The sequence below is a fragment of the Schistosoma mansoni genome, chromosome W (assembly GCF_000237925.1).
Source record: "Schistosoma mansoni strain Puerto Rico chromosome W, complete genome".
Lineage (NCBI taxonomy): Eukaryota > Metazoa > Platyhelminthes > Trematoda > Strigeidida > Schistosomatidae > Schistosoma > Schistosoma mansoni.
The window spans coordinates 27,810,908-27,825,861 of NC_031502.1; the positions used below are offsets into that span (position 1 = coordinate 27,810,908).

The window sequence follows — 14,954 nt, forward strand, 5'->3', positions numbered from 1 at the left end:
AATTGGATGACATAACGAGTAAACTGCATTATATAAAGTTTATTAAGATTTTGTGGTAACATCATATTACTAGAGTCAGTTAATTGAATGCATGGAAGCATAGGTATTTTTGAGCATCATTTTCACTTGCTCAAATACACAGCTACATGACAATACTTTTTAAACACAATTCAAAAAGTAGGCTAACCAAAAAGTGTCAATCTACAAACTGTCAGTATCTGATCTGTCAGATAAACAATACTTATAAGTAAATGATTTTGTGTTATCTTTTAATCAAAAGTAAAGGTTGAGTAAATTAAGTGTTAAAACTCAGATGCTGCATCTTTGAATAAATCATACTTCAGAAAGCAAATTCAAGTTACTTGAGTTAACTGAGCATTCAGACTCATATTTACTAACCTTAAAGACGGTGAAGGGGTGAAAATGGAATCAATAGTTATCTACCTTGGTAACACTAGTAAACATCACAGTTTCTTTTCATTTTTCAAAAATAACAATAAATTCAGTATAAAATGAATTCTCTCTTTCTTAAACTATTTCTTGTTTATTGATGGATAGCTTGTTTTCATATCAGTTATTAATTGTTTAAATTATTTAAACTTATCAAACTGAGTTCAATCTTATGCCAAAAGTCCTTGTTTACTGTAAACTTGTTGTGTTGATGCTGTGGTTAGAGCAGCACAAAATCTCCATTTGATTAAAATTTTTCAGATTCAAGCACAACACTCAGGAATGAAATCGTTATTGTTTGAAAATCAAACGACTATTGTATGTCAGATATGTTCTGATCATGAAAAGAAAATAATACATTAATGCAAACTTTCGATGTGTGTAAACGTTAACTTTCACTTTAAAATTAGTTAGCAACGTAAGTCTGAAGGCTAATGAATAGGTGTTCATTTCAGTACCTTAAAATGAATTTACTAGCTTCTTTATCGCTATAAGTACTAATGAAACGTTTCAAGTGACAAGAGAAACGTGTTATATAATCACTAGATTTAGTTAACCTTCTAAACCATATTCACTATTTATGATGAAAACGTGTTTGAAATGACTAATTATCACCGAATTCCTCTTCTGAATTAATTAATTAGTGAAAGGTGATGAACCAATATGTGAACTAAAACACAAAAGGATTTTTGTTTGAAAGTTGAAAAAATATTGATAATCCATCCATAACGGAAATATGAACAGCGAAACACATAAAAAGTAGGATTTTCCTGATTTGATTTTACAACAAACTAGGTCTAGTATAAGTGGGCAAATAGTGTTTCGGTTGATATTATAAGGTGGTGGCTATAATTATCCGGGTTTACTTCACTTTTAAATGCATAGATTTGATATTTCCATTTTAATCGCTTTGATAATTCAAGTTTCTTGAAACTGTTCAATCTTAGTTGGATACATTGGCGAACTATAAAATAACTAGTAAAAAGATTAGCCGAAAACACAGGATGAATGAAAATCTTAAGTTACCAGAGGAACGTTTAGGTGATTTATAATTCACAGGTAAGTCAATCATAATTACACAACAATCATAAATGTTTAGTATTTTTACGGTAAATCACAGGAGTTCTATGTAATTGAATAGCCTGTAATAATTTATTTTGATCTGAAATATATTTAACCTTACAGATTGCATTTGTATAAGTGGATGTTATTCATTCAAGAATTTTAAAGTTTCGACAACAGTAAATAATCATGGTCATTTAAAAATTCAGTAACACTTGTCTATAGGAAAGATGTAGGCGAATTAAAGGATGTACTAACAAGTGAAATACCTTTAAACCGCAGCTTACTAGAAATTATACAAATAACTGTCGTGCACTTTCAGCAAGTCTATTTCTTTCACAACTACAGCAAGATAATGCAATGAATCTAGTTTATTTCCTGTGCAGTCGAAAATTGTTCCCAAAAATCCTAATCAATGAAATAAACGCAGTTGAATATCTATGTCAATGAATTTTTCACAAATGTGTTTCTTATAATTTCATTTTCTGGCTTAACTAGAATTTAAACTGTGTCAACATCGAAATTCAAGTTATTAACAAACTGTTACTACTGATATTATTTATGGTTGGTGTGTATATTCATTTTGTATAAGTAACTGTTACATCAAGAAATCACTTTGAAATAAAGCAAGTATTATTTAAGTAAATATGTTTACCAACTACATCCATAAACCATTCAAAACTCTCTTTATAGAGCATACATTCAGTCGTGATTGTGTCATTAGTTTTCGCAATCGTGAATATTCAGGTTTCTTCACATTCATTTTCCAAACTAAGCCACATTTCCTCAGGGAATTTCAAATATATTCTTTTTATTTGACTGTGAAATACAGTGTTCCTTTGAGGTTTCTTACATAATCATATCCTTATTTATTATTTTTTCATTGGAAATACCAGATTAACCTAACGTATGGTGTTATTAAGATGGACGACAGGTAGAAAAGTAATAGTTGGAGGTTTTTCATCATCGTAGTAACGAAACACATTATCACTACAAACATCTTGACTGACGATAATAAAACTGGGAAAATCATTGTCTCTTTATAATAGTACGACAAAAACAGCAAAATTAGAAATTATCACAGGTTCCTTTAACACCATTTAGTGGGATTTAAAAACTCAGTCGAAGCTTATAGTTCTTCAATTACATTTTAGAAAAACCCTTTTTATAATTCATCGTGAAATGTCACTAACTTTCTAGTTTTAATGACAACTGGATAGAAACAATTGGTATTTTAGTTCAGTAAATAAGTCTGACACTTGATATTCAACTTACATAATGTTCTCTGCTGAATAAATCTAAGCTTGCTCGCAGTACGATAAGCCGCAAAGCGTATGGAATCAAACTGCTTGGTACCTAAAAGTCAAAACGAAAATTGTACATTAAGAGAGGATTAGTCAATCATTTAGCAAACAAATAGTTTGCATAAACAAACAGACAACTTAAATACACCTGATAAATAAGTCTTGGATGAAATCTAAGAGATTTATACAAGTTCTTGTTTAGGTTTTGTAAATTACCTTCTCTCTAGAAACTATATAAGTCAGCTAATTATAAACCTATATTATACTAAAGATAGTTTGTGATAAAAGCATATTGACTGCAATTTATGCACCCCGAGCTTTTGGCTTGACTGTAATGAAGTAATAAAGCATAGGTAACTTCGTTCTGAGTTGGTATAGAGTCAGTAACCAATGTGTGAATGTCACTCCTTTAATCCTCAATTAAACTACAAAGTTCAATCGGGGTTTAACTTTTTACACACATTTCCTTTAAAACAATGTATAGATAGGGATAAAATGACCAATTAGGAAACTTTTAGTTTCAGTGGATATGAATAAAACTGTCAAAGAATCTCGCACTAAATAATAGGTATCGTCATACGAAATGCAAAAGACGACATTACTAAACACTTTTTTATATTTTCGTAAAGCTGTCTTGTTTTCCTGAGCATAAGAATTTCAAACAGCGTGGAAAGCGGTGGACTAATTTAAAAATGAGTCACTAATGATAAATTGAAATAAGATTTTAAAAAATAAGTGAAGCATAGACTTCAACAGTAGGATAGAATTTACATTGATCGGCAAAACGAGTTCAATTTTTCTGAAATGTTACTGGTGTTTATAATTAACATAAGTAAGGAGATTGAAAAGCTGGAAGCCTAGTAAAAGTCCATATTTTCTCTACATCAATTTTTTTCTTCTTTGTTTCAAAATGGGCCTAATAGTTCTCACAAAGTAGTTGAATTAAGTCTCATGAGTATATTATTTACTCAAATTTGTTAAGATACATTTTTTGAAAAATAGAAAATTAGTCAAAATGCTTGTGTAGGCAGCTACTTAATTTGTGGTTTTTGGGTGTTAAGAGGCATCAACTTTGTTCAACTCAAAAGAACGTAGTGTTGTTCATTCTATTCATAATGCTAAACATCTTTCCGGGATACAGATGTCCAGTGAGAGGCAAAGTAACAACCAGAAGTATGCCAAGCATTTTTAATAGTAATAGATTAGGAATATCAGTCAGTTGTGACATATTTCAAAGCAACAGTCATAAAACTTTGAGATAAGGCAGGACATATTTTATCATGCATTAATGACGACAGTTAAATAAAATTGTTTCAGAACGTCCCAAAATTTGTATCATTCATCACTCTAAATATAAGTTAGCCGTATGTTAAAAACTTTTCAACTAAAATGCTTCACTTTTATCACTTCATTATGTATCCAGAACATCATATTATATCACGAAAAGATTTTTCATCGCATTTCACTTTATTTAGCCTCTCTTGTTACTATTTAACAAACATTAGGCTTCTTAATCAGAATTTATTTCAAACATTTGAGATATCATGTGGTCTGTATTGTTGAATATTGGCTGCTGGATTTACAGTTTGCGGGCAAACGGATCGTTGAAAGTGTTTACAAAATCTGCTTACACTGAAGTTCATGGCTTAAATCTTTATTTACCTATATGGATTACATTCAGGTTCACTAACACAAATGAGATTAGATTAAAAACAAAATCAAGAATAAGAATTTGATAGTTTCCGTATGTGATAAATCAATTATTAAGCAGTTTACTTGTCCAGCTGATTCAGTATTTATATAAGATTATTGGACTGTAAGTTATCACTAGTGACTGTAGGAAGACGTCATATATTTTGGACTACTTTTATTCAGTGACTTGTATTGGTAAAATGTATCACGTCAACTTAAAATTGTACGGAAACTGAAAACTTGATTCGCCAGAGATTTTTTGGAATACCAGCTGTGTTAAACGCCAATTACATACTGCAAAATTTAAATGAAACCAGATGTCCAACGAAAGTACTAGGTTTTATATAACACAATACTATTTTAAATTTCGACTGGCTAAAACTGGCTGACCCTCTTTTAAAGTGCTGACCTTCATATTCAATATACAAAGTCTAAAATCAATTACTTCGATCAACTGGTAAATGTGCACCAAAAACTATTTTTATCGATGAATGGTGCGTTTCGCAAGTAACTTCACCGGAAATACTTAGTTAGGAGGATAACTTTTATTGCAAACTGGTATTAAAGTGAACCAGATCTCAAGTGAGGAAAACCAATATATTACCTAACGCAAAATTACAGAATTATTTGGTACATTGTGAAAATCATACATTAAATACTTCATTTGAAAATCTTCCATCAATTGTTTCAAACTCCATCTTTCCTTCATTATTATCACAAATGCTCTCTTTTCACATCCCTGTTCCTTTCAATTCGATCTTCTCAACCTTCTACTGCCAAGCATTACAATTCTGATTGGCGTTACATACTACTTATGTCGACAGACATAAGTAGCACACACCACATTACTAAGAATCATCAAATATCAAAAGGCGTAAGACAGTCGTTTGTACTATTTTCACACTAATGACAAGAGGACGCGTACGAAACAATGGAGGCTCGAACCCAATACCTTCAGGTTTTGTGATGAAGACATTTTCAAAACCGAACACCTGATATTGTCCTTCATGCATACGGTGAAAATAACAGCAAACGTTTAGCCATCCAGGAATACCATGAATTATAAGAGCAAGACTAATTGTTTTGCTGTTTCATCTGTGTAGCCCAAATTCAAATCGACACACCATATAGTGGCTCTCATAGTGAAACTGTTATATCCCGACGAGAATTATGAATGGCAACTTTTGAGAACTATTTATGGACCAATACAACTCATATATTTTTATTATATAATTGATAAGTAGCTAAACTACATATATTCATGTTCCTCTTATTATAAGCTGTATTTTGACTCATAGACTATCATTATACGATTTACCGTTTTTGAGTTATGTTCAGTCAGTTAATTAGAGTCTCCCACACTCACAGCGGCTTTCTAGCTAGATCTTATACATATGTTATTTTCTATTTTATGGTGTGCTGTGGTCTGTGGTTTGTATGTAAACCCAGTATGTTTGAAATACATGATTTGTAACCCAGAGGCTTAGATTGGTGTTCTGGACTTAACAGGCAGAGCTAGGCCGGAAGGACCGATAAAGACTCTAGACTGCTCGTGCTGATTTTATGCGTCATTGTTCCGGTCGATAAATCACTGTTCTCTAATTCGCGCTATCATTACGTCGTATATTGATAGGGTCACAAGGCCGCAAGTTATAACAGAAATAGACATGACCTTCGAAAAGGAGAATATGGAAATACCAAAATCTGTTGAACTTATGGTATTTAGTTGCAACGAGTACTTATATTGATACATTTAAATACATAGAGAGAGAATGCTGTATATTATATGAAGTATTTACATACAAAATATTCCCTGCCCCATGCACAAAATCACGCTCAATAACAGATGTAATTATATACGTTAGATGAATAACATCACAAATCGGTCTAGATAGTTGAAAAATGTATCAGATAGGTAGAAACTAAAAGGTACACAAAGTTTACGGAAATTTTTCAAATAATGACTCTATATTCTGTATAAATTCTTATCTACTGATTAAACAATACACTCGAACCCAAATTAGTGCTGACTAGAACCTAGTACCTTATTTCAATTGATGCTCCACATACAATATATTGGATATTGTTTATCGTAATGCTATCACATTAAAAACTTTGAAATTTGCCATGGAACAGTGAGGACATTCATTTCAAACCTATTATTCATGATCTGTAGTGAATAGTAATCGCATATTTAATAACCATTTGGTCCTGATCAGGATCTATATATCAAGGATACATACCACTCAGTAGGTCATGTACAGAAAGACTCATATTCAGTGCATGTCTTGGTAGTCTGAACTTTGGTAAAAAATAACCCTCAGACTGTTGAATTTTACTCAGTACTTACTAAGCGACGTTTCACAAAGCAAGCCAGTGCAAATCATTTGGAAATATTAAATGTAAAAGGACATACTACTTTACTTGGAAATAATAAGTTGGATAGCAAAATCAGAAAGGCAAGCCCCAAGTCCGAAAGAAAAACTGGAGTGGATAGTTCTGATAACTGGGGATTAATTTCCTCACACTGATGTTGAACTTGACTTTGGATAAAAATACTCCTAAGTGGTAACTAGGTGAATTTTCCCTTGTTGATTAATGATGGTGACTTGTTTATGAGATAACAAAAACTATATGTAATTTTGGATTAAATTAACGGTAGTGTTATGTCATTTGACGTTTGTTATTATACAGTAAATATTTCATTATAACAACGCGTAACTTCATGAGCGCTAATCTGGCTATAAACGATCACAATCTCACATTGAAATTCATCAAATGTTAACATTTGTAGATATGATCTTTTGTCTAATCGTGTTAGCGGCCAACTGTACGTGTCTTGAAAACTTTATCGTAAATAATGATGGTAGCTTAGCCAAGTTGGAAATTTCTTTAGATTAATTATTATTTCTTCTGTAGGAGTTTTACCCTAATTTCGACTGAACCCAGCTTACTTCTAGCTTGAAAATTGGACAGCTTAATGTGAGTCACAAAATAAGGACTGAAAACTCACATTAGCTGATATACCCGATAATCTAGTAAAGGTTAATATAAATTTATGAGACATCATGGATTATTCTAATCTAATTTTAACGTTGATGACGCTGTGCTTACTCTAACTACTTTTCTTCTTTGTGTTACACATTTTAAGTGCAGTTTTCGTCGATTACATAGTGTACTATGGTATAATAATATGAAATCGTCACTTAGTACATTAATATCCTGTTGTAGCGGTTTCCTAAAGGGGTTTTCCACTGGAGTTAGAGTTGCTATCTGCCTGTGTAATAAACAGAATATCGCTTGAAGCCTCATTGCGGAAAAGTTTACTTCAACATACATCTTTGTGACCGTTTCGAGTGAATTAATAAACGAAAAAATAGTGTCTCTATCTCATGAGGTAGAGCATGTTCTGCTGCCGTCACCTAGAACGATAACGAAAGCTGCACGACTATATCAGAGAATACAAAACTTTTAAGCACAAATAAACATAAGGTACAGACATTATCGATTGCAATGGCTCTGCAATCATCAGTAGGTTTAGGAAAATAATGATCTGATAAACGGCTGGATCCAGATTATTAGTCTACGCACGATATTATGGACTACAAGGTCATATAAACTGCAAGATCTGAGTTTTGTTCTCCATAATCAACATCGAACTCTGCCTGTAGCCGTTCCAGAGTTACCGCCGATCCAAAGCCCGGAAAAAGGAGGGTCGGGCATGATGTTAAGAACCCAGTGCCGTACAAAACAACCTTGTTAAAAGAATGCTAACCAAAAAATTATTTGAATCATTTAAACTCTGTCCTGAGAGTTAAAGGATCTTTATTTGGAATAATTATGAAGCCTCATGGTGAAAGCCAAGATTCTTCTGAAAACCAGAAAAACAATTAATATAAACGAATAGAATCTCAGCACAATGTGGAGACCAGATGGACCATTCAAACAGATACGGAAATGAGCAGAAACAATTTGACGATTATCTGACCTAGCAAAATCCACTCAATCCAATCTGGATAGAAAATATTAGCTTCGAGGGAGGTGCTGTTGTACTCTGGTCATGAAAAAGAAAATGCCTTGCACACACAAGTAGTTGGGCTGATGTGTCCAAACAAGCATGAAAAGCACATACAAGATGAGAATCTCATGGATCTAGAGTCGTCAAAGCATTTCTCAAAACAAAGGACGAGGGAATTACAATTAATGTCGGAGGACGCTACACTCCCACCAATGACAGCGGTGATGATAAAGATCGGTTTTATGAGAGGCTGCAGTCAATCGTAGAGAACTACCAATGTAAAGACCTGGCAATGTTGGTGATCCTGAATATCAAAGTCGGTATGGATAACACCGTGTCTGAAGACATCATGGAGCGACTGGACTGGGAGAAAGAGGATGGAGAATAATGAGAGACTGGCAAAGCTATGTGCTATCAACAACATCGTTGTAAGTGGCACTATTTCAACTAATAAACGCACGTACAAGTAACATGAGTTTCACAGGACCACCATAAGTAGAATCAAACTGGTCACATTTGTATCACTGAAAAATTCAGAAGGTCCATGGAAAACTTGAGAACGAAGAGAGGAACTGACATAACTTCAGATCATCACCTGACCAGGGTAAAACTGAAGCTTAAGAAGCACTGAACAACTGGAGAAATAGCATTACAAAGGTTTAATACAGTCTTTCTTCGATATACTAACATACTCAACGGAATCAAGATTGCTTTCAGCAACGGGTTACCATACTTACAAAATATACGCAAACAAGACAAAACTAGCATGAAGAACAGCTGAAAAGGGATCATGGAAACACTAACTTCAACGTGTTATGTGGTAGTGGGTCTCAAGAAGCATCGTCATAAGCAATGGATCTCTATCGAATCCCTAGTCAGGATTCAAGAAAATAAAAACAAGAATTTGGCAATCAATAGCAGTCAAATAATAGAAGAGAAGACCGAGACACAGAGCCGAATACACAAGCAAAAAGGAAAGTAAAGAAAAGCATTAGAGCTGACAGGTGGAAAGACGTAGAAGATCTAGCAATGACAGTGAAAAAAGCTGCTGGAGAAGGAAATATGAGACAATACAACGAAGAAACCTGTTGGGAAATATAGTATATCACTATACATCAACCCCGTTGACTATGAGAAAGCATTCGGCAGCGTGGATAAGTGGGCCTCATGGAATCTTCGTTAACACTACGGTATACCTGAAAACATCGACAACGTAGAACGGAATTAATGCGACGGACTACACTGTAAAATCGTGTATGGAGAGCAGCTCAAAGATGCATTTTAAGTGAAGACCGGTGTCATACAAGGTTGTTTACTCTCACCCTTTCGCTTCATACTGGTGTTTGATTGGATTATGAAGACCAGCACATCTCAGATGAATCACTGGATATAACAAACTACATGGATGATGCTAAACAGTTTGGATTTCTCGGATGACCTAGTTCTTCTATCTTATACACACTAACAAATCCAGCAATGTTTTATGGTGTAGAAGTAGGTTGGAAGAAAGCTAGGGGCAGCCGGATCAAAACGTGGCACAAACCATGAAGTCATTGACTAGTGGACTGAGCTATGTTGGTAGGTGTAGACTACCTGGTTGGGATCCGCGAGATGATAACAGCCGATGGTTAAAGACCTTGAATGACGTGGCTCAAAATCGTTTGCAATGGTGAAGGTGCTTCTACTCTTTGTGTTTTCCTAAATTCTAATCTTCTGAATTCTTCATGTCTCTATCTTTTTCTCTTTCCAAATTTATTTCACTCGATTGTACTCCTTCAATAACATCTTCAAACCCTAATCTTTTCGACTACTGCTTATACTCTTACTACTTCTACCACTATGGGACTTGAATCTACAACTGTATCTTTGTGCTAATGTGTTATGCCAACTCGAACTGATGTATGTAGGTACGAAGTTCTACGTTGTGACTGACTGATTGAACAATTTAGCTGAAGACGAGCAATGTAGTAGAAGTCTCTACATCGATGGTTCTCAATATACACAACGGGAAAAGCAGTGTCTTAAAATACAATAGAGAGTGAGCCAGCAATTCTATAATAGAAGAATATATGGAACTCAAACCAACTATCAGCCAACACCAAAGTCAGAATGTTCAATACGATCGTCAAGGCAGTTCAATTGTACGAAGTTTAAACTTGGAGAGCTAATAAAACTCTCATCAAAGAAGTACAGGTATTCATAAAACATTGTTTACGCATGATGTTTCAGATCTGTTGGCCGGATACCACAAGCAAAACCTACCACTGGGTAGAGTAATCCAACTTCCAGATGAAGAGGAAATTAGGAAAGAGAGCTGATGTTGGATGAGACATGATAATAAACTGGAAGGGATATCCGAGGACGGAGGTGGTAAGCGGCCTATGCTGCTCCATGAGGAGCAATAAGTGTAAGTTATCAACCGCGATATTGGATGCACTTGACACATGTCAGTGTACATTACCAAATTATGAAATTCATGAATAATTTACATTTGCTATGTTATCCAAAACCATATGTACTTAATGCATTTGATTATATTTATGTTGAAATATCAAGGCTCTGGGTTAAACTCCCTTTTCTTCATCTTATTAATTTTTAAAATTTCTCAGTGGACATTAAGTACTTTCAAATGGTTTCCAACTATTTTTCTTGTTTAAGATTATTTAGTCTTTTCAGCAGTTGCTTGAATATTTTTCTTTATGGCGAAATGACAAATAACTAGGGATTTTTGTAGTCGGTTTTGTTTGGTAAGACTACAGCACTTCTAAACTAAAACGTTTATTCTAAAATTCCAGATAACATTCGTAACAACATTTACTATCCTTATTTCTTCGCAAAAGGGTCGTTAAGCTCAAAGCTTTTTGTTTATGATATTCATGTGTTAAGCAGTTATTGCAATCAACCAAACATATGGTGACTTACGCATCTCTGCCAATAGTCGTCTAAAACCCAAGGAAGCTGGATTTGGTGAAATAAGGCTGGGATTTTGCAAGCCTGATCTGATTGGTCCGGCTTGTATAATGTTTAACGGGCTTTGGAAAACAGGATTAGAACCTCTTTGTTGTTGATGCTGTAGCATAATTTGTTGCGGATGACCTGAGTTCGTTAAATGTGGAGGAACAACTTGAGAAGTATTCTGATCCATTAGAACTGGCGGTCCGCATAAATTTGGCCTAGTCCACGTTGTTGATTGGCTGTCAATCTGTTGTGCTCTCATTGAGAAAGAATGAAGGCTAAAACATCTACTCCCAAATATTATATTATTTTACGTAACTTTTCTTTATCATAAAGAAAAAAAAGAAAATCATTTTAGGTTTAAAAACGTTTAGGACACAAACAGTATATATCCAGATACTTACAAGTATAACACTATAAAAAAAGTATAAGTTCGAAATAAATCTTAGTTTTATTAATAGTCTGCTACTTGTCCATATCATCTTACCAACAAAATAGGAACACTATACGGTAAAGAATCTTTCAATATATCATCGTGCTTTTTTCATCACCTTTTATATCCAAATGCCAAAAATTTATCACCACAAACCTTTAGTATACAATTAGCTTATGTCTATGATAAAAACGGAGAAATGTAAGAAGCACCCTATAGGTTGGTGGCCTTAACTTGCTCATTTGTGATGACTGACATCAAAAGTGTCATAGATATGTGTTTATGTAGAAATATTTCATATGAATTTATGTTATTTGTACGTTGATTATTGAGTGATAAGACATTTCAATATTTTCCTTCACTACTTCTAATAGGAAGAGATATACCTATAAATAAATATTTTTTTCACGTTTAATAACTAGACTTCAAATTATTTAGTTACTTGTGGACTGCCTACTCAATCACCAAAAGAAGAAATGTCTGTTCATTTATGTACTATGTAGGTTTATAAATGCGATTATCAAGAAGGACAGTGTTTCTGGGTTGATTCGAAAAATTTATATTTCCTCCGAAACAGTCATTGTAAGATTGTGAATTTACAAAAACAGTTTATTCAGGGTTATAAAGGCGAAGTAACAACGCTAATAAATGTTGGCACTTTGATTACTCTTATCTCTATTACAAGCGAGTGTGATGTAACTGGATTACTACCTAGGGCCTAAGATACTAAGATATATTTTACCGAACGAAATTTCTCAAACTGATGATATATGAAGAGTATCATATACTCAGTGTTGTGACATAAAACATGAACAACATTTGATACTAAATAATCCAAGAAGCGTAGTAAAAATAAATTGACAGGTGCATTACCAATCGGTCAGTCATAGACAACATAGGACCCTGAACAAATGTGTTCTTGCTGAAACCGTTGTTTTATGTTAAAATAGAAACGAGTCGTAATGAAATGAGATTATTAAGATAAAAGTTCTAATGTATTTCAAAACAAAAAAAGAATTACAGAACGAAACAATCGGGCGGTATCAGGATAAAGATTTTGAGAAGATTATAAGTAAACACAGCTCAACTGCTGCAACTGGCCAAAAATCAGTTCACAAGAGGTCTTGGTTTAAACATAACATAGGAGTATATTTGCATACGTCCGGACACATATATTTACATAGCCAGCGTCACGATTCTAAAAATGTATTTCTACGCTAGCTGACATCAACCCAGTCAACCAGGGGTCTAAAATAGATCATATACGCGTAAGGTATTCAAAATCAGAGGCCGATTCAAATAAAATTACCTTTTAACCAAGACTGTGAACTTAAAAGTTACTATGATTTTAAGTGTTTACATTACACTTTATCACACATCTAAATGCCACACCAGACTCAATCAAGTGACTGATCTAGAAATGCTGATACTCACTTGTTCGACTAATCAAGATTTATGAGCAACCTCAAAATTGTATTGGCTAAATAGCATTAATTAAACGGTAGAGAGGAACTAGTCATTCAGACTGCAAAGTGTAGTACACATGAACAAGTTTGACTTATTATCATTTGTACTGAGTTTCTACAGTGTACTATTTTTTCACTAGCCCTTAGACTTGAGATTATTAATTACCATGAAGGTTGGTTCCATAATTTTGTCATTTACTAACACCACTTTGGTGCTGGGATATTTCCAATGCGAATACTATTCACTCATGTGACCAGACTATAATCAAGCCTGTAAAACGCTATCACTTACAAGAGGCGGATAAAATATGACGTAGTCACAATGTGCACTAAACTGAGTAATCCTTGACTCAATACATATTTCTTCTCTTCTGTCGACATTCAAACCATTTAGGTAGTACAACAAGGGTTGAATAAAAAGGTCCGAATAACTCAAAACCTCATGGAGTAGAGTTTTCTTGTCGTACAACGAAATCCTCAGACATCCTTGCAGTTTTTAGTAGCTTAGTTATATCTACAAACGTTTTTCTAAGTTAAACCACAAAGTATGACATTTTCTGCAGGTATGATATGCTAGTTGTGTCAAAGTTCGTCAATAAACATCAAGTTATAAACAAATCTCATGCTGAATAACATGAAGGTACAGCACAAGCTTGCGAAAACTAATGATTTGAAATACTTGATTGAACTTGTAAATATTTAGAGGGTAGAAATGTCATATGCTTGAACCTAAGGCATATAAGGATGTCCCTGGGAAAATAGATCCTCAAACAGTCAGATTAATAGGTAAAAATCATGTGCAGAAACTGTTTTCGCAAACTCTCAAGAAAAAACTAAATAACTCCCTATGGATAATATATAGATAACATGGAATTATATACACAAAAAAGTTCATATGATGAAATCATACTTACAAAATCAATTTACTACAAAATGAGAAAAGTTTGAAAACTTTACACGGCTGGAGAAACTAAATGATCATGACTTATAACAGTAAACTGTTCTTCACCACATATGAAAGGACGGCTGTTACATCAAGTACATAGGATGAATGCAAAATAGTGTAAACAAACAACAGAAACGTAATGTACATTACTTTATTTAGTTTCATTCATTTTTTGTCACCGGTCACCAAGAGGACATCACATTCAACTACTGTTAAGTTTATGCCTACTTTGTTAACAAGTTTCTTGTAAGGATGGATAACCTGCACCCATGAAGTAGGAACTAATGTAGCGGTAAATAAATCCCCAAAATAAATAGTTCTGTAGGTCTTCGACATTGATGCTCACCCCATTAGTTTTACCGGACACATCTAGCAGAAGGTGCTCGGTCATGCATCCTCACCAGATCACGAGTGGGTAGGCCCCTTGCAATTGTCAACCGGCTTAGATTAGACGCTTCCGGATACATCTATAGCCTTCAAACCACTTTATTCCTTACTCCTGGTTTGACTGTGTTAGCATGCTCTAATCATAAAGGTGTTACGAGTAAAGGGGTTGTCAAACTCCGAATACCTATGGCATCTGTACGATTCAGAAACTAAAGAAAATCCCAAACCAATGACTCAGTGA

General features: G+C 34.0%; 1 protein-coding gene across 1 annotated transcript in view; it reads right to left on the bottom strand.

Annotated features, from left to right (window-relative positions):
• The window catches only part of Smp_210860 (putative dystrobrevin), a gene marked incomplete at both ends in the record, with an annotated part of 46,786 nt that extends 35,115 nt beyond the window's left edge, over window positions 1-11,671 (bottom strand). The window contains 2 exons of the mRNA XM_018789211.1: window positions 2,788-2,868; window positions 11,449-11,671. Coding sequence (XP_018654677.1) covers window positions 2,788-2,868; window positions 11,449-11,671 — 304 coding nt within the window. The remainder of the gene's footprint in view (window positions 1-2,787; window positions 2,869-11,448) is intronic.
• Between the last annotated feature and the right edge of the window lie 3,283 nt (window positions 11,672-14,954).